The sequence below is a fragment of the Setaria italica genome, chromosome VI, assembly GCF_000263155.2.
Source record: "Setaria italica strain Yugu1 chromosome VI, Setaria_italica_v2.0, whole genome shotgun sequence".
NCBI lineage: Eukaryota > Viridiplantae > Streptophyta > Magnoliopsida > Poales > Poaceae > Setaria > Setaria italica.
In genome coordinates this window covers 28,745,813-28,766,042 of record NC_028455.1, presented here as the reverse complement: position 1 = coordinate 28,766,042, position 20,230 = coordinate 28,745,813, and the positions used below count along the sequence as shown (strand labels likewise).

General features: G+C 41.7%; 2 protein-coding genes across 2 annotated transcripts; both read right to left on the bottom strand.

Moving 5' to 3' along the window:
* Positions 1–472: 472 nt before the first annotated feature.
* On the bottom strand, positions 473–7,999 carry LOC111257723 (histone-lysine N-methyltransferase ASHR3-like). The gene is made up of 9 exons (XM_022827767.1): positions 7,400–7,999; positions 3,752–3,778; positions 3,298–3,399; positions 3,218–3,237; positions 2,715–2,808; positions 2,386–2,464; positions 1,410–1,581; positions 1,177–1,257; positions 473–542 (listed from the first exon to the last, which is right to left on the bottom strand). Exons 1-9 carry the CDS (start codon positions 7,997–7,999, stop codon positions 473–475), a joined length of 1,245 nt encoding a protein of 414 aa, XP_022683502.1.
* Positions 8,000–9,695: 1,696 nt separating this feature from the next.
* Positions 9,696–14,243, bottom strand: LOC101756673 (AP2-like ethylene-responsive transcription factor At2g41710). The gene is made up of 7 exons (XM_004973513.3): positions 14,050–14,243; positions 13,862–13,944; positions 13,737–13,745; positions 13,534–13,622; positions 13,301–13,425; positions 13,130–13,206; positions 9,696–10,556 (listed from the first exon to the last, which is right to left on the bottom strand). The coding sequence occupies exons 1-7, from the start codon at positions 14,196–14,198 to the stop codon at positions 9,844–9,846; spliced, it is 1,245 nt and encodes a 414-aa protein (XP_004973570.1). The 5' UTR covers positions 14,199–14,243; the 3' UTR covers positions 9,696–9,843.
* Positions 14,244–20,230: the final 5,987 nt, after the last annotated feature.

The window sequence follows — 20,230 nt, the reverse complement described above, 5'->3', positions numbered from 1 at the left end:
GGGACAAAGTCACTAACCAAGTGAATGCCAGTTATTCTCGATCGTACACCATGTGGCTCACTATACTGAGGCAAGATCGAACAAGCAACCACATATATTTTACTTTTAATACAGAATTTAAAGAGGAAAAAGAGGAAAAAGGACATCTAAGCTGTCTTTTCCTTAGTACCACGAATGATGTGTATTTAGTATTTACAGAGAAACATCTGTAAAGATGAAAGAACAGTAGAAAGCACTGACTGAATCGTCAATCAGAAGAAACAGTGGAAGTGATAGCTATCAAACACTAATATTATGTCTATGATACATCATGTTAGAGAAAATGATACCACTCTTGTTTTTTTTAACTAGCTAGGGAGAGTTTCTGCTCAACCAACCCTCAGAATATACTCCATTATTATTTCCCAGTGTTTTGGGCCTTCCTGTTATATACCTCAGACAGTGTACATCTTCCTTGGTCAAGCTTTCCCTATCACAATTTCCCTCTGCAGTTTGGAGCCCCGCAGAAACATTCTTTCTCTGGACCAAAAGAAGGGGAGAATCTACAAAAACAAGAGAACGATCATACATCAAAGAAATATTTTCTTAACATAAGCGAGCATATCTTCTGTGGATTGACAGAAATTTTCTACAGAGAAAAGCAATATAGGAACTCTGCCTGGGAAGTAGGAACAATTATTGGCTCAGCCTAAATCAAGTTGCTCTTCAACTTTGTATAATTGGTAGTAAAGACATGCCGAAAAGTAGCACCAAGGATCCCTAACTATAAAACCAGTCATGGATCGACAATTGCTGTGGCATATGACCGTAGGCATATCCATTCTAGAGTCTAATTCCGTTGTCTACCTGAACCTGATTATTACATATTTTGTCAAAAACATGAACCTGGACATACTGAATAAAACTATTAGTAATACTAACAACTTTGAAAACTTAGAATCAGTATGACTACTCGATGCAAGTACTCATAAGTAGAACACACGACCATGTGCTACCTCGTATATTTTATGGATTCAGTTTCAAATTATGGGCGCTTGAACAGTGGCATGGCAAATAATATAAGGGACAAGAAATCCCACATGTAAAAATTTAAACTGGTCATTCATTACTTGAAGTCCTGGTCTCGAATTTTTTTTTTGGCAACCTTGAGGTTTAATGAGAGTAAGTCTGAAGTACCTGTAGTTGTAAGTCAAGGGCATTCCTACTTTAATAGTCTGTGAAGCAAACACACCTAATCTTGTCTTGCCTTTTACTTGCCTGGCAAATAAAAGAAGGTTGAATCAAACTGTATATTTAAATAAAAAAAATAGGAGCAGCTGCCAATTTAACAAGAAAAGGAACCCAAATAAATGAATGAATTATTATAGAAGCTAGCATCGCATATAAAAGATGGGTGAACACATTCTTACCATTTCTCCAGCCGACAGTTAGGTTCGCAGCTGTGGTTAAAAAAGCGACAAGCATTTCCTCTAAAAGTTGCATCAATTACAAAGTCCTTGCTGACTTTACACATGTAGAAATTCTGATCTCTGCGCTGTCTCATGTCCTGGAGCCTATCTTCACACATTGCATTATCTATAACTGAAGGGGGATGGCAAAATATGAAAAACGATGTCATTAAAAAGAAAGTATTTTGAGCACAAATATAGCATTGCCATTACCATTATTTTTCAACAAATAAGCCACCTAATAAAACATACTGCTTCTATTATACATTTGTAGAGAAGAATTAACAATTCTAATCCATAGAGAAACTTATGTTCGGGAAACAAGGAAAAGATTTCCTTTTTTAGAACATTAAGGAAAATATTTCAATAATCAGTATTGTGCCATGAGAAACCACAGAAGTTGAGTCAATATTAATAGAAAATAAATAGCAAGAGCCTCACAAAAGAAAAAAAACTTTTCTTTGTTTCGGAGATTGTTTCAGTGCTATCTAATGGGCCTCAACAATATATCCAAACATGCCATTCATAAGTTTGAAAGATAGTCTCTAGATGCTAAAAACCACAACAGAAAGAATTCATTGGATGATTCATCACCTTGCTCCCATAAATACTGCTTAAGAAAATTGGGCAAGGCTGTACTTATCATGGTAGGTGGTTACTTAATTCAGGCACAAAATTTTGATGTACTTTACAACACACAGATTTACATTCAGGTATTGTCCTCTATAACATGAGCTGAATATTAAAACTATTACCTTTTGACCAGTGTAAATTGGATATTAAGCTAAAATGAATCCATATGTATTCTTAAGCAATAGCTCATTTTGAGAACAAAAACCAGTTGTCAGTTAAAACAACAACCGACAATTAAAATCTCATAAGTTCATATTGACATGCCACGTGTGAACTGCGACAAATTAAAGAAGAAAGCCGGTACCTTCTCCAACAAACTCTATCACAAAATCATCTTTCTCAATGGTTTCCAGAGCAGTAGCACCCCATCCGCATTTCTCTGTCTACAGAATTAGACCACCATCAGGAAGTTATTTGCTAGTCCAAAATATTAGATGTCCAAAACAAAAACAAGCTGTGCTAAATGAAGACATAAGAATAAAAGATCTTATATTGATGGAGAACTTAATCTCATGTTAAGCAAGAACCGTAGATAAATAACGGAACACTTCAGCATTACATAAAGTACAGTGCAAGCACTCTACAAACATCACTAATCACTATAATTTCCTTTTGAGAAAACTGAAGCCTTACCTTAACGATATTGATCCTCTTTTCTCTGCGAAATGGTTTGTTGGAGCACTTAACTGAGCAACGACAAGCCTGAGAGCAGCTAACCATTGAAGATCTGCAATAGTAGTCTTAGTTTTGCGAAAAATTTCAGCATGTCATGGTAATAACTATACATTGAACACATACAACATTATTCAGCAGTCTGTAGACTACAAATTACAAATACTCCAGCAGGCACAAGATGTGCAGTAATTGGAGTGTAGATATCCATCTATGCTCTAAGGATATGTGTTTAATGGAATATAATTAGTCAAAAAATTTGACACCATAGATAAACAATTGGTGACAAGGTTCAGCAGAAGAAATGGCCGAACCTGCAGGAACAACTTTCACATGTTGAGTCATGGTCACAGTTGACACATCCACTTTCAATCGCATCACTGTCACATTTATTCTTGACAATATAAACGTCTTAGTTCGTTAAGGAGATGAAAATTGATGCTGTAGTCAAAGTTACAACTTACAGATTAACAAATCTGACACACTATATACAATTACGAACATTAAGTTAAAACTAACAAAGGATACTGCGCTTTAGATGCACATATGGAGGTGGTTCGCTCTCATTTCCCAAATCCTGTTTATTAATAGGGTCAATATTGAACTCTTTGTTAGCATAGGGGAGAGGTAATCGCTGGAAGGCTTCCTGTAAATGGATCAAATCTCAATAAGAGTATGTCAAACAATTTTGAATGAAATCATGACCTGGTTTTCCCCTTGATTTTATTGCCGGATTGCTCCATAAATAACCATCCAATATGAAAAGCCAAAACACAAATGCAATCTCCATAGTAATTTTTTTACTAATATAATATTTTCATTGGCAATTAGGAAGACAAAAACAGAAGAGTAGTAACACATTGGCTGATTGATCCAATCTCGTCTCAGTGACCACCTTTCCGGAAAAAAAGTTAATGTTACTTGGTGAAAAAAAAGGGAAAGGTTCTATTTTGTTCAATAACATGGATAACAAATAACAAAGACTAAATATAAATCACCTTTATGTCCTTTGCAGGGCCTGCATCCTGTAAGAAACACATATCATGACATCAGCAAAATTGCCAATAAAATAATAGAGTCCAATCCTGATAAGACATAAGGCAGGTTTCTGAAAGTGCTAGTCTGATGCAAAACACTTGTGTACATGTAAGTATATGCAACAATCTTAGCCCTTTACAGTGGCTCAAGATTTGATCAAGGAAAAATGGATTGGTTAGAAGATGGGATGGTGTATGAAGTTTCAAAGTTTCAATCTATCATATGGCCTGTGCATTGACTTTGCTATTACCTGCACCTACATGAATTACATAGCTATATGGACAATTTCGAAGATATTTTGTCAATAGCCAATTATTTTCACCATATATTTCAATAGTACAAGTGATTTTATGATTTTCTTCTATAATCATAAAATACTAGAACACGTGAAATTATAAGCAAACTGCAAATAACCTATCAGTATGCTACTTTTGTAATAGTATTGAGGAATTATGAACATGAGTACAATCAAACATTTATACATAAGGCTAATAGGATCAGGCGATCAGCTGTCATTTGAACATATGCTAATGAAATTGTGAGAAAAGCACAAAATAATCTAGTCAATATCCAACTGTCATATACTGAATCAAAACACATGTGGATAAGGTTAATAGGTTTCTAATTGACAAATCTGATTCTTTATTATCCAGAACTAAACCATAGTTCTCATGTGCTGTCATCTAGGAGTAAATGAACTCATAGTAGCTAAAAGTCTCAGTAATGTCCATGTGAACAATTAAATCTTCTATATTCTGTAGGCATTGAAGATGCTTACTATATATATATGAGTAACTGAAAACAAAGCAGCAATTAATTTGGATGAATATGGCATCAACCTCGCTTGTTGATGGCCAAATACTCCAACAAATCATTAAGCTTGAAGGATCTTCAGAATCAATCATCCTGTTATGCTTCAGTAAACATTCAGTACACACAGGCATTGTGCGTTGCACACGGTGTCTAGATGTCCTCCTTTTGCAGTAAAAACATATCTGTGCAGTTAACAAGAAGAAGAAGATACAACATTGTCAGTTATATGAAACTTATCTAAAACTAAATAGAACTTTACCAATCAAATGCAAAGATAAATATCCATAGTACATCATGGTTTTTTCAACCTAAAATTGACCTCTGCCGGTTTTTATTAAAAGTGTGAGTTGTCTTACATTATCATCTTTTGACAAGTCCACTGAGGTTGAATAATTAAGTGTCCCCTGTCACAACATCTACCAACTCTTCTACTTCTTCAAATTCAAAGCCAACGAAAGGTCTTCAAAACATGTTACTTTTGATCGCAAGATCGACACAACTCAATTATATCCTGACTGCACTCAATCAAAACAGAAAGTGAAAACTGCAAGGCTATGCAAGAAATGAAATGTTAGATCTACAGCTTAGTTTCAGAGAACTCACATGCCGAGGACAGCATCCTTCTCTTTTTTCAGAACAAGACTTGTGCAAAGTTACACCACAGTGATTAACTGAACATTGCATCCTTTCATCAGGCAGAATACTCTTTGAGCAAATCAGGCACTCCACCTAAATCCAAAGGATTTTGAGATTACTGTTTTCAGAAAATCAGCAGCATCATAGTTCCTTTTCTACCTCAATAAGACAGGATCTACTCAATATGGACCAGACCAGTACTGTATGAACTGTGAAGACATCACTTTCTTGCAGAAGCCTTTCAAGTAAATCAGAATGCTGTAATATGAAATTCTTGACATAATTTCATCATTTATTGACCAACCTTCCTTCTGTTATCTCTTCCTTTATTGACAAACATACATCCTTTCCCTGTTTTCCTTGATGGTATTGTTATCCTTTGTGCAAATATTTTTGCAATAGTCTAACATTATTTTTCTTCTTCTCTTATATATCGGCAACCATACCAACAAATCATGAAGATAAGAAATGCCTCCAGAGTTCTTTCTATTTAGACACCAGTATTGTGGTCTGACTGCCTCCTTATGTCAGTTCTATCACATTTTGATGATCAGAGATACTCAACAATTTGTATATGTTTTTTCAAATCATTATGGTCCACAGAACATTCCAAAATCATATGCATCAGTGTTTCTCTAATGGAAGAATACCCAGGAAGATTGACCCTGGTCACCACAACTCTTTCTTCAGGTTGCCTATAGACAAACAGTCACTACTTTCAGAGAAAACACGTTGAATTCTCGTTCTATGTGGGTATACTCTGAATATATAAAGTTAACCATTAATACAATGTATAACATTTCTAAAATATTATCTGTTCTCCGTCTGTATGGAACAATTAAATTATACCACTATCTGTGTTTTCTCTTATCCTTTCGTCGAAAGCGGTCCCCTTAATCTTAATCAAACAGAAGTTGGAATCGCACTCCTGATTCCTATTTTCATGCAGTGGTGTTCCTATGGAAATTTACTCCTAACTCTGCATAGTTAATCCCGTCCAACCATTTTGCTAATTCTCAAAGTCCACTATCTTAATAATATCTGAATTCATAGAATTTTTTTCTTGATATGGAACCGATGGATATAATATAAAATAGAAGTCTATAATGCCACTTGATGTCCTTTGTTCTGAATCCTCGTTGGTTTTCATATTGGTCAATTTTCCTGCCATTAAGGGACCATCCCCTTTCTATACAGAAAATAAATCTAACCATGCAATTGCCAAATTCCTGGATAAGCCATGTTGGTAACTGTATGAATATCACAAGCCAACCATCTACAGTATTGCCAAGAAGAATTACAATCAATGTGGTCAGTCTGTCATGAATAGAAATAACAAGGTCCTTTATGGATAACCCAAATGAATCAGCACACTGCACTTTATAATGCACCTACAGTAATTTTTGGTTTGTTTCTCAAAACAGTGCATATGTTTCGATAAAATCAACAATATTTACTTGACATAGTCGAAAATGCACAACTACTACGTTCATGTGCACAAAATTCCTGGCAGGACCAAATTTGATCAGGAACAGTAGTCTTGTAATCTACCACGAAAAGAACAGGAGAGGGAAAATATGCGACATTATATGAATTCAAAAGGACTGCATAGATCCATAGTGAAATGGATGTAATTTCATATGTTTTACGACTATATACTAGGACGTGTAAAACCTAAAAACATCCAGGAAAATCTGGTCCTAAACATGAGTAACCTAGGGGTTCTTAGCACGTGAAAACCTACGGGCCTACAGGCCACAGCAGACATGACCTTTCAGATACGGAAAGTTGGAACACGGATGCTGCTTAACTGTCTCCTATGTGATTTCATTTCATATCTTATTAAGATCGCATCATCAAGGATGCTCATTCTTTATTAACACCAAATGCATCCATATTGTGAGTGTAGATTAAGAAAATCCCAACGTTCGAATGTGAAATTGGACACTCAAATTTGGCAATATCAGTGCTCTGGTTTTACCATCAACATCACAAAATCAAAAGGCCAAAATGCAGGATTCCGTGACCAAATCAAAGCACCAGAGCAGCGAGGAGTCGAATCGATCGAGGGTTTGTTTGAGGGCCGATTCCGGCGCAACAACACCACAAACAAGAGAGCTAGACACGAAACAGAGGGACCCGTTCAGCCATGTACGTACCTTCCTGGGGGCGCCTTTCTGGAGAAAGGGAAGGACGCACTCCTCCTGCGGAACACCCGACGCTGCCTTCTCCTTGCTCCACTCCTCCGCTTTGGCCTCGATCGACTTGGGCCGGGGCGCCGTGGGTGATCTGCGCCGCCGCCGCCTGGGAGTAGAGGGAGACGCCTCCGAGGGGAGGCCACGGACGCGGAGGTGGACACGGGCTGAGCGGCGGGTGGTTGGCGCAGCCGAGGGAGGAGGCGCATCGCCCTCGACCACTAGCGGTGGCGTGGACGCGCGCGGGGGTGGGGGCGGTTGTTCGCCCCGCCGCCGGAGCCCGATCAGGCGGGCGGAGCGGCATCGGGGCTGCGAGGACGTCGAGGCGGCCTCGGAAGAGAGCGCGCGTGGGGGCTGATCCTGATCGCCCCGCCGCCGGAGCCCGATCAGGCGGGTGGAGCGGCGTCGGGGCTGCGAGGACGTCGAGGCGGGCTCGGTAGACAGCGCGCGTGGGGGCTGATCCTGATCGTCCCGACGCGGTGGGTCGATCAGGCGGCTGGAGCGGCGCCGGGACCCGGGGGACGCGGAGGAGGTGGAGGCAGCGGCGGCCCGAGGGCCACCCATTGCCGCTGCGACGGCGAGGCGAGGCGGTTAGGGCTTAGGGTCCCGTTTCGCGGCGGGGGTTGGAAAACTTGGAGCGGTTGCGGAGGGGAAGTGGCGTGGGGAGCGTGGTGGTCTGGGTGGATGGAGTCATGGAGAGGAAGGCGGGAAGAAGGGAGAATAGAAAAGCGGTTGCGGGGTGATTGGTCGGTTTCCTCCGTTTATGGGCTTATTTAGGCCGATTTTGGGTGTGCAGAGATGGGCTGAACCGGCCCAAATGAGGCATTGGCTCTCTTAAGCCATCCGCGTGATCCTATATCGCTTCCGCAAGCCAATATTTTACGGGGCTTCCGGTGTTTGAGATTCATGCTAAGAGCTCCATCCGTCATTCCTTTCCCGAGCGCCGCCGCCATTCTCTCCGAAGCGATGCCGCTCTTTGTGCCCGCCACCCAACCGGAGTTCCGCTGTCCCTATGACCGCGCACCGCTACCATCCCCGCGTGCTCCACCACTGCAGCCGCACACGCTGTCGGCCGCACGGCGTGGGGCTGCGCACGCATGCGTGTTCCTCCACCATGGCCCGAAGGCGCCGCCGCCCTGTGGCTGCCGTTGACCCCCAGCGTCGTCGTGGCGAGCTCCACCGCTGCGGGGGCGCGCACCACTGCCTCTAGCTGTCGCGTGCGTTGCCCCCGACGCTGCCGGAGGTTGCCCCCGCCGCCGTGCATGCTGCCGCCGCCAGAGAAGAATACAGATTTTTTTCCTGCTGGTAATAGATGTTGAATCCATTCTAGTGAAATGTTGGAATAGTTCAAGAAGAATGTTGAAAGTAGTTATTTTTCTAAAAATATTGAATGTAGGATTTTTAAATGTTAATTTATTTCTCAAAAAATGTTGAATGTAATCTTCCCAAATATTAAATTTATTTATCTACAAGTTGGACCTATTAATTGGGTCTAATGAGGTTTAAAACTACATTGTTTATCCAGCACACGGAATCTAGAGCCCCCAAGTCATCGCGGTTTGCTACTCTCGGCCCACGAGAATCGTTAATTACCTAACGTCTATCTCTAGTGAAATGGCTGAGTTTTTTTAGTGGATGGCGAAGAATATAATATTAGGGAGTTAGAGGCAACGAAGGTCAAGTCGCTTCGCTTCGAAATGCCGTTCGTGCAACTTTTAAAAAGAGGAGTACCAGAGGAGTTCTGTATAGTTAATTGATTATTAGTTTGCTTAAAATTCATGCAACTTTTAAAAAAAGAAGTACCGGAGCAGTTCTCATATACTAGCAAAAATTAAAGACAAATAGGTTCGACGGAAAAGGTACGGGGAAACCATCCAATAATGCGTCCTCTGATAAGATGCAAAAGAGGTGATGCTATCTCGTAGCTTTGAATTTTCTTTAATCTTATCGGTTGTTTAATCTGTTCCACTTAATCAAAATTTGAGGGGCATTGGACTTTTTCTTCCATCTTTTTTCAAAGCACAATACAAATAAATGCAGACAATCACATACACGTACGCACACTCAGCTCCCTGTAAATACATATGTGCAACCTTGTATATGAGATGTGATAATTTATTTTTTAAATAATGAAAATGTGTGTATATTTTGACATCCAATGTCAATCCTTTCTGGCTTCTTTATATGTGAATTTCTACACCTCAAGCTTTTTGGCAAAAAAAAATAATATTTTCCCCATTCTAGCTATTTGAAACAGAAGTGAGAAAATTAGTAGAAACAATTAAATACTACTATCTCTTGGTCTTTTGCAACTTGGGTAGGACCCCCGTAGGAGTAAAACATTTGGTACCCGCTCTCATTGCATATAAGAAAGAAAAGGTGTATTAACGCCAGCCGTCCAATGCAGATCAAACGTCCAGCTCGCAGTACTGGAACATGGGCGCCGCGTACTCGCCCAGGTCCCCGAAAAGGAACGTGTCAACCTCTGCGTAGGTGAAGCCCATGTCGGTTTCGTTCTCGAAGTCGAAGAACGTCTGCACGTCGTCCGGGAAGCTGCACCGCGCCGGCGTGCTGCCGCCGCTGATCTCAGGCTGCCGCTGAGGCGACAACGGCTGCGGGGGCGAAGACGAAGACGACGACGCCCACGACGTCTCCGCCGCCGATGAACTGCTGTTGCCGTCCGCCATCGCCGCAGCTTCTGAAACCTGCTCCATCATCTCCTTGAACTTGGGCGACTGCAGCAGCAGGTCGAGCGCCGACGGCGTGGGCGCCGCGTGGTGAGCCGGCGGGCCCACCTGGTCAGCAAGCTGCGCGCCGTCTCCGAGAAAGGAACACGCGTGGTGCGGCATTTGGTCCTCGCCATCATGCAAGTCCGCGGCGCCCATGGTTCCGTTGAGTCCGGTGGCGGCGGGGCGCTCCGGCAGGTCGTCTGGGAGCTGGAACGGGACGACGACCGGGGTGGCGGCGTCCATCGCACCGAGGCTGTCACCGCCGCCGGCGCCACGGCGGTGCCGGTGCCAGTGGTTGACGTAGTGGCCGATGTCGAAGTTTGTGACGGCGTTGAGACCCCTGTGCTCGATCGCCGCGATGTCGTACGCCACCGCCGCCTCCTCTTGCGTTGCTGTCACGTACAACCGTGCGAAATTGAGGAGTCATTAATTTGTAACAAATTTTTTTTGATTCTACCTAAAATCTGAGCACTTTACATTAGAACTTTGAGATACAGCTGAAAACAGTAATGGCTTATTTAGTGACTAAAGTGAACCATCGAATGCACTTTAAACCAGCTTCAGACTTAAGAATTAAGATTATGGTTGTTCTGGAATCTGGACACGTCCTCTGTAAAGATCGTACCTTTTGACTTCAGTACTAAAAACCAACAGCAACACATCAGCAAAGTTTCAGAATGCGTGGAAGGGGCATCTGCATCTCAAGTTGTTTATACATATTTTTTGTCTCAAAAACAAAAGCTGTTTATTTCCCCTATGGGTTCAGAAGATGAAATCATGAAAGCCACCTATCCAGTAACAACACCACACAGCTGCCTTTTGGATAACCCATGCTGACTCATACGACAGGAATATATTCTCGTTAGGGAAACTAGTAAGGTGGCTCGCGCACGCAGGTAGCTAGCTTTTTTATACTAATATTGTGATGTTTTGTTTCAAAATAAATGGATGCAAATAGCTATGTTTAGTCAAGGTTTATACATTTTATTAAGAATATCTTTTTAGATTCTTGATCGGCGAAGTATACCTAGTTTAATGGTTCAATGTATACTAACAAAATTAATAGTTAGAATCACTTTCTTGACATTTCTTTATCATCGCTGTAGATATGCCCCAATGATTGGGATATTGTAAACTATGTAGGGTGATACTTGATCCGGTGACTGGGTTGGGATCATGTCATGGCTACGACATGGCTGCATTGCCAAGCTGTCATTGTCATGGCCCTAATCATCATATGCTGTTACTATTGTCCTTTCTAATAAGTGAAGCAATTCTTATCGCTTTCTAGTCTGAAATTATTTTTTAGGCCCCATCTAAGGAGGCTTTAGATCCTCCATTCTAGAAACGCATTTTGATAAGTAGTGAAGCTAATTTTTCTACCTTCACCGCTTTCTTGTTCATTTTAGAAACAGCTCAAGGGAGTTGTTTCACTATTGTACGTGGAGAAAATAGAGCTAGAGCTGGAGCTGGAGAAAATCCTCCCAAATTTCTATCTTCTACGTATGATTAGAATGTTTTTGCTAGAGCTAGAGCCCTGCCTTGCTTAATTTGGACAGGGCTCCTTTGCACTAGTGAGCTGCAGCTTTGGGTCACTAATAGATTCGTCCGGATCCACGTGTCCGTGATCCAATTGCACTATGCATTACTGTAGAGAAGTTGCTTCCCTCTATTTCTAGCCTTTACTTGTGCACTTTGTTCTTAAGTATAAGAATATCTTCGCTTTGTGTAAAATGCTTTTACGTATCCTAATTGGGCTCCTACATTGTTTATTTGTACAAGATAAAAAGAACGATAAATAAACAGAAGCAAGTTTAGAATAAGTGGTAATAAACCATCTCGAGAGAAAAATCTCTAGAATAGTCAATAAGCACTATACTTTATAATTTGCTTTCAAGAAATAAAAGTTCAGCATGCTTTATGGAAACTGAAATTATCTTACCTTGATAGGGTGCTTCATATCCTAAGATAAAAGATATTTGGCACATCATGTCACGAAACAGGCATGAGTCCATGACCCCCGTGTAGCATATATACTTTTTGAATCAGATGATAATTTTGGACCTTTGGAGCGAACATAGTGGCTTTTAACTCTTATGTTGGCCCACACAAATTTGTGGGCATATTTTCCTACATTTTGGAATATGCGAATTTCTCATATTTTCTATGTGAACTAATATATTTTTAGGCAGGTCCCGTAAATTTTTATAAAATACTATATTCCGCGTAGACCCAACTACATAGTCTCATTACACTTGAATCAGAAGTAAAATCGTCTATCACTCCGGTTCAAATCAGCAAGCTCTCTTTAATTATCGGATGCATGCTCATGCTCCTTACCTTTAATCCACTCCCATCAACCAACATTTCTAATACTTTTTGGCATAATTAAGTTGCAATTATTCCTTGTATCGTATACCCATGCATCGTGAGTTTATGAGTAGTCTAGAAATGCCGTCCATTGTTTATCGTGGATGTATTACATAAGATAAGTTTTTGGACGATCAAGACTATACATGGCTCCGGTAGGATTATTCTTTTATCTATACAAAGTAAATAATTGGACACTTATATGGTAGTAGTAATTGGAGATGAACTTTTCTATCCTACGGACTCCAAAGTTGGTAGGCAGACTGTGTTTTTATGTTAGATTTTGTCTTTGGTGACATTATGTCCGGATGTTTATGATTGCAGATTTATGATAGATCGATGCATGTAATAATCAGCAGTCCAGATTTATATCTCTTTGACCAATTAATTTTTGTTTATTTTTATTGTAAATTGTATTTGATATAGACTCTTTCAATTAGTCTAGAATGTTATATCTTTATAAAATCCAACGGCATATATTCTTCTCTTTTTCGATTAACGTGGTAATTTCTGGACCCTTTTGATGAATGTGGTGGTTTCTTTTTAACATTATTATATTAAGATAATAGATGGACAGCATCGAAATGGTACTCACCGTAAGTGCCCAGGTAGAGGTACTTGTTGCCCAGGACGCGCCCGATCCTCGCCTCCCATCTCCCGTTGTGGTGATGCCTGTGCAGGACAGGAGCCAGAATGTGTCACCTCTGAATCGATTAACCGATGCATTTTCCATCAGTCCAGCAATCAGCAATGTTTTTGCTGGTACCTCGCGACGCCTCTGTACTTGGAGACCCCTCTGGAGAACCCGCTGCTCCGGCGTCGCAGCGAGCCGATGTACTCCTCCCGCGGCTGCCCCTCCATCTCCTTGAGCTCCTCGTCGTAGCCGCACAGCTGCAGGGCACATTCCCGGCGCACGGTTTAAGAATTCGGAGTCGGATTTGGCTGCACTGCATGTTTGCGCTGAAAAGCTCTGGTTTCGGAATTGGGTCGCGTGCGTACCGGGAAGTTGAGGACGGTGCCGGGTCCCCAGTACTTGAGCGCCGCCAGGTCGTGCGCGCGCGCTGCCGCGTCCTCGTCGTCGTACGCGCCTGCAAACGCCGCCGGGGAAAACGCAGGAAGAGTTAGATGGCAGCCCCCAATGACACCACCAGGGACGCGGCCGGCGGCGCCGGTGTCGTGTCAAGACCGAAGAGCTTGCTCACCGAGATAAACTGCTCGACCGCGGAAGAAGAAGCACCGAGCAATGGCATGAGGAAGGAGAGAGAGGTCAGTCGCGAACAGGAACGCATAGACTGATAGAGGGGATCGCGAAGCGATCAGCACCAACCTTGCTTGCCCTTCTTGCCCCGGGACCCGCCGCGGGCGTCCTTGTCCCAGAGGTGCGCCTCGAACCGCCCCGTCCACCGGTGCCTGCGCCACACCAACCGGTGACGGTGAGCCACCACACCCATCAGGCAAGGGAAGTGCACACGGGGGGCAGGGCAGCCGGCCAGCCGCCCCCGCGTGGTTGCTTACCGTGTGACGCCGCGGTACGCGGAGCTCCGCTGGGAGGGGCTCTCCCGCGGCCCGCTCTTCCTCCGCGCCCGCTTCGTCACGCGGACGCCCGTGGCGGCGTTGGGATCCTCGTCGGGCGCGGCGTTCCCGCGGGCGCGGGGCTTGGCCATTGCAGACACAGAGGCAGAGAGGCGTCGCGCGGGGTGGCCAGTCCGTCGCGAAGTGAGGGCCCTAGCTGCCCAAAGATGGAAATCCAAGGGGTTTTAAACAGGCGAGGTGTGATGCGGCGGCGGGATTAGTTGGGTTCGGGGACAGGTTAACGCGAGCGGCGCCAAATGAGCAACCAACGAGATGAGGTGAGAAACAGGGAGCCGGCAGGCGGCAGCTGCTCTCTACCTCCCGTGTCCGCTTGGTTACTCTGAGGGCTCTTGTTCTTCGAACTAAAGTTTAGTCGAATGTTTAAATATTAATTAGGGGTATTAAATATAGGTTAATTATAAAACTGATTGTATAAATTTTACTATTACTAATTAGAGGTTTCTTTTGAAGCTTTCAGTGAAGCCACCTAGGATCTATAGGTGGATATTCTAGAAAAAGAGAGAAATTCTAGAAATTCTCATAAAAAAACAAAACATCCGACCATCAATCGATAGATTCAAATCATTATACCATTGGATCTATTATATTTTCTAAAAAAAATTACCCACCTATACCATTATAAAAATAGCCTAAAGTAACCCCTAAATCTATATATAAATTACCACATCTACCATTATATAAAATAAACTAAGTAACCCCTAATCTTCATCCAAATTACCTACTTATGCCATTATAAACAATATTTAAAATAACTCCCTAATTTGCAATTGAATTGCCTATCATTGTTACTTAAAAAACTTAAAGTAACCCTTAAATTTGCATCTATATTACCCACACATGCTATTATTTAAAATAATATGAGGTAACCCTACATTTGAATCAAATAACCTTAATTACAAATATACTGCAATATATGATTCTAAATCGTCTATATCTTTCAGTATTGGTATACGATATAACAATTAAGGTCTATACACATGATGTGTGTCACCATTTATAAGGATATAAAGCGATGAGAATATAGATTTCTATGCTAAAATTGTATCTCAAACTTAGGGTTCATTAAACAAATTCAAACACATACCTGCGATGTAAAGTAAAAAGTTAAAGATTATAGATGTGGTTGAAAATATTATATACTAACTAAAATCTATCACAATTGGATGAAGATATTAAGTATATATCTACATAAGTATTGTGTTCGAATATTTAACGAACGAGAGGTAGCTTATGGTAATAGTTTTGTCGCAATGTAGTCTCATTTTTTTCCATTGGAGACTCCGCATTAGTTCCCATGAGACAAGCTAGAAAAAAGAGACAAATTCTCATAAAAATTAAAAACATCAAACGCCAATCCTGTAAACTCTAATAACCATAGCCATTGATCTATTATATTTTTTAAAAAGTTACCCACCAGTGAAAATATTCAAAAATTGAGCTCTAAACCTATATCTAAATTACCGAGCTCAGCTAATATAAAAAATAATCTAAAGTAACCCCATAATCTTCATCCAATTTACTAATACACATCATTATAAAGCATAACTTAAAATGTCATTTTAAAATTTTATCTATGTTACCCACGTGTGTAAAATAACCCTAACATAAAGTAAACACCTAAATATTAATCTAATTATCTTCATGTGCATCATACAGAAATATCAAAAAGTAAACTAATATATGATTCTAATTACCTATTTATGTTATTGTTAATATAAAAATACTAAGTTAAAGTATATACGCATGATGAGTGCATCCATTTAGACCATTTATACATGTATGTGAGGAATCGATGAAAAATATTGATTTATATGCTAAACATAATGTACGGAGGATTGGAGGTGTGATGCAAAATGGAAAAAGTACGAATATGGATAAAAACGTGCATAGAGTAATTATTAATTAAAAATCAATTACAACTAGATAAAGATACATACATATCTATATCTATGTAAGTATTATGTTGAAGTATCGAAAAATAAAAAAGTAGTAGGTAAACAATCTTAATTATTAGTTAGGAGTTTAATTTCTAAAGAATTTTCAAATACAATAGCTTCTAAAAACATTAGCCCACGCGGGAGCCCAGGTTGATGGACTAGTGAAGGCTAATTCGCAAGACGAATCTATTAAGCCTAATTAGTCCATGATTTGATCATGTGATGCTACAGTAAATATGTGCTAATCATTAATTAGGATTAATAGATTCGTCTCGCGAATTAGCTACGACTTATGTAATTAGTTTTATAATTAGTTCACGTTTAATACTAATTAGTATCAAACATTACCCGAACTGGTGGACCCTCCTACTTTCGGGCGGTGTTTGGTTTGACTTTGGGTGGTACATAATACAGTACAGGAACCGATGTCGCCATCGATCTTGTGTCAGGCAGGACACACAGAAAAAAAGGTCCCAGGGTTGGAAGAAACACTGACAAAAAGAAAAAGATAGAACCGTCGTTAAACTAAACGAACGGTAAGCGAATGGTTCTGCAGCCGGTATGCTTGAACGCCAAGAGCATGAATTGGGCAACTGGGCACGGCTTGCAGATTACGAACTGCCGATCCCACAGATCAAGCCACTACTGAGCCTTGACAGGCGAGGTCAAACCATGAGTGCCGCCGCGCACCCGGGTTACCGGGTCCAAGATGGAAGGCCCGTTCGTGCCTCGCTGAAACACAAAACACTAAAAACAGAAAGGTGCTGGTACCTGATTCAGAAATTTCAAGATGTCAAAGTTCATTCAAGCCAAATTTCACGACGGGGGTTGAGCGATTGTTCTTCAAGCGAACCTGCGAGACCGATTACTGCCGCTCATGGTCGGTCAATCAAATAGGAGCAGCAGCGCGCCGGGTTCTCATTTTCACGCGTGTAGAGGTCGTGTTGGCATGCGGTCGCAGCACCGGTTTTCTGACCCATCGTGAATTCGGATGCTTTTCGGCCGTCACTTCCAGTGATGTCTGAAAGCAGCTCATTTCTGAACGCGATGACTGGCTTAAGAGCTTTAAGGTCTCTGATTTAAAACGGTTGACCCTGCACATCTTTTTTTTTCCTCTCATTTTGATGCAGAAGCAACAGGGGTATAGAGAAAACGGGGAGAAAAAAATGAATAAGAGGTGCGCCCAGTTTGGCAATCTTTGCGTGAGATCCTGGCGAGCTTTTCTGTGTTCTCCTAGTGCTGTTCAACAGGAGCTGACCAAGCTGCTCATGGAAAAGATATGGTGGTATGGTATCACTAACCTATGGCCAGCCTCCTCAGTGGACCTCGGAAAGCAGTCAAGCACAAGTATAGAAGAAATTCTAGTACGTTTCAGGTTTGGCGGGCCTATTTCTAGTCATCTCTTTCTCATGATGGTCAGGATCTTCTTCTCACCTTCGTGCATCCGTTGTTTATTCCTCTACATGCTTCAGACAGTTCGTTCTTTACTCACTAGCTGGAAACACAACTGGATAAAAAGAGAGGAAAGAAACCTATTTTTTTCTTTCCTTCCAGATTTACTTAAATGTTCTGAAACAAAATAAGCTAGGAATGAATATGCGGCCATCATTATCTTGTGGCATCGTGGGCACAACTTTATGGCAGATCCGATCAACCTCCAACTGAATTTTTCGCCGTCAAAAGCAATAGCCACTTGTATTTATAAGCACTAACCTCTAACCAGCACCAACTATGAAATTCAATTAAGCTCGCAGCAAGCGACTTCAGGCCATCACCTTAACTCTTTAGCTGCAGCAATTCGGCCTGCAGATTAATTTTGGCATCTAAGCAGCCAATCCTGGACCTGTTCTAGTTTCAGGCACTTCACAGCACAACACGCTTGTGACGAAGAAAAAAAAAACACCTCATGGCGCCCCATCACCCGAGTCATTACGCCGTTGATGGCGCGGAACCACGTCCCAAAATTCTGGGACCATGATGTCGGTCGGTCTAGTCCCCATCCAAACACTACTGAAAATCGAGCAGAATTCTGAGTTCTCTCCAGCTGAATTGGAGAATTCTCTTCTGGTTCGTGGTTGGCGGTTGCTCGTGTCACCGGCCAGCTGCTCATGACTCGCATATACCTATCACGTACGTGTGCCCATCACACTGAACCGCAGACAGAACGAGATCCTTGAATTCCATCGCCTCTGTGAGAGCAGAAACCGTGCAAATTTGACCAGAGCCCTGACGAAATTTTTCTGGTAGCTTTTAGGTGATCGAGCTGGCTCAGTTGCCCCGTGCAAGAAACGCCAATGTGCGATTGCGTATGATCTCCAGGCTAAACGTAATTACCATGCAACTAATCCATGTCTAATCAACTGAAGTTAGACCTTTTTTTCTTTTAGAACTGTTTTGTCTGAGAGCAACATATGTCTGTCTTTGTTCTCATCTACGGAAACGACATTTTGGAATGTACTGAAGAATTCAAGGACCAGCTGGATATTTGAGGCAAAGCAAGCAGTAGTACGCCAAGGATGAATGAAATGACAGGTGATAGAGTTTTTGCACGCATGCAGCAATATTCCAGCTTGGTGATTTATGATTCAGAATACTCTATGTCCATTGAGCTTTTGGAGTGGGGAATTTGTGTTCTTACTCCAGTTTTGAAGTGTAATTGTGATTTTGCCCTCAACTATTCACAAGTTAATGTGATTTTGGGTGATCGAGCTGGCTCAGTTGCCCCGTGCAAGAAACGCCAATGTGCGATTGCGTATGATCTCCAGGCTAAACGTAATTACCATGCGACTAATCCATGTCTAATCAACTGACGTTTAACTTTTTTCCTTTTAGAACTGTTTTGTCTGAGAACAACATATGTCTGCCTTTGTTCTCATCTACGGAAAGGACATCTTGGAATGTACTGAAGAATTCAAGGACCAGCTGGATATTTGAGGCAAAGCCAGCAGTAGTAGGCCAGAGGATGAATGAAATGACAGGTGAGAGAGTTTTTGCACGCATGTAGCAATATTCCAGCTTGGTGATTTATGATTCGGAATACTCTATATCCATTGAGCTTTTGGAGTGGGGAATTTGTGTTCTTACCTTAGTTTTGAAGTGTAATTGTGATTTTGCCCTCGACTATTCATAAGTCAATGCGATTTTGCCCCTAATCAACGGTCAAAACAGGGGCAAATACATAAAAAATAAGGGCAAAATTATAATGACTTGTGAATAGTTGAGGGTAAAATCACAAGGTTAGAATAATGAGGGTAATAAGATAAATTGCACTTCAAAGCAGGGGTCAAAGCAGGGGGTAAGATGATGGCATGATGCCTTTTCGACAGCTTAGGGTTAGCTGCTTATGAAAATAGCTAAGCTATGCATAGTGGATCCTAGGTTAGAGGCAGCGAATCAGCGATAAACCTGTGGAAACAACTTCTGAACCAACAGATTTGATTCCACCATTCCATGGGTGATGGGTGCACACTGCACACAGAAGGTCCAGGCGTGGTACTTAGGAATTGCTGCTGTGCTGACATTGTACGGTGGTCTCTGAGGGAACCTAGCTTTTGGGCATGTCACCAGATATTGTCAAGGAAGACTAAAAAACCCTTTGTCGCCGCCAAGAAAGTCTCGACTAGGTCTGGTTTCTTCTTTTGTTATCTGTGTCAAGATCAAGTTTTTATTTGAAATTTTTACGTAGATATTATGTAGATACATGTCTTAGCAAAATCATGATTTTTTTTCTAGAATTTGCTATAATTTTTTTGGGTACACATCAGGCCCCGGAAGTAACTGAGGTGTTCAGGTGGGGTATCTGCAACAGCAACACAAACCTACCGCCCATGTTTGTCCACACGACCACACCCCGCCTTTATCTTCTTGACTTCATCTATACACGTCAGATACAATCGAACATGCCGATTGCCAAAAGGCGAATGCCAGCGCAAACAACCTTACAATATATGCACGTTTGGGATAGCGTTAGATTTAACAATGTGAACTGTGATCACACATTCCCCAGTCTTCACTGTATTGTATTGATGCAGATATTTAAACAGAAAAGGGCTCATCCTATGCCTTGAAAAATTGTGAAGTATGCGACCATGCGGCTCCAGTTTCCAAAACTTGAATTGCCACAGACGGCCTCAAGACATGCTTCAGATGGCACAAGCCTGACAGGC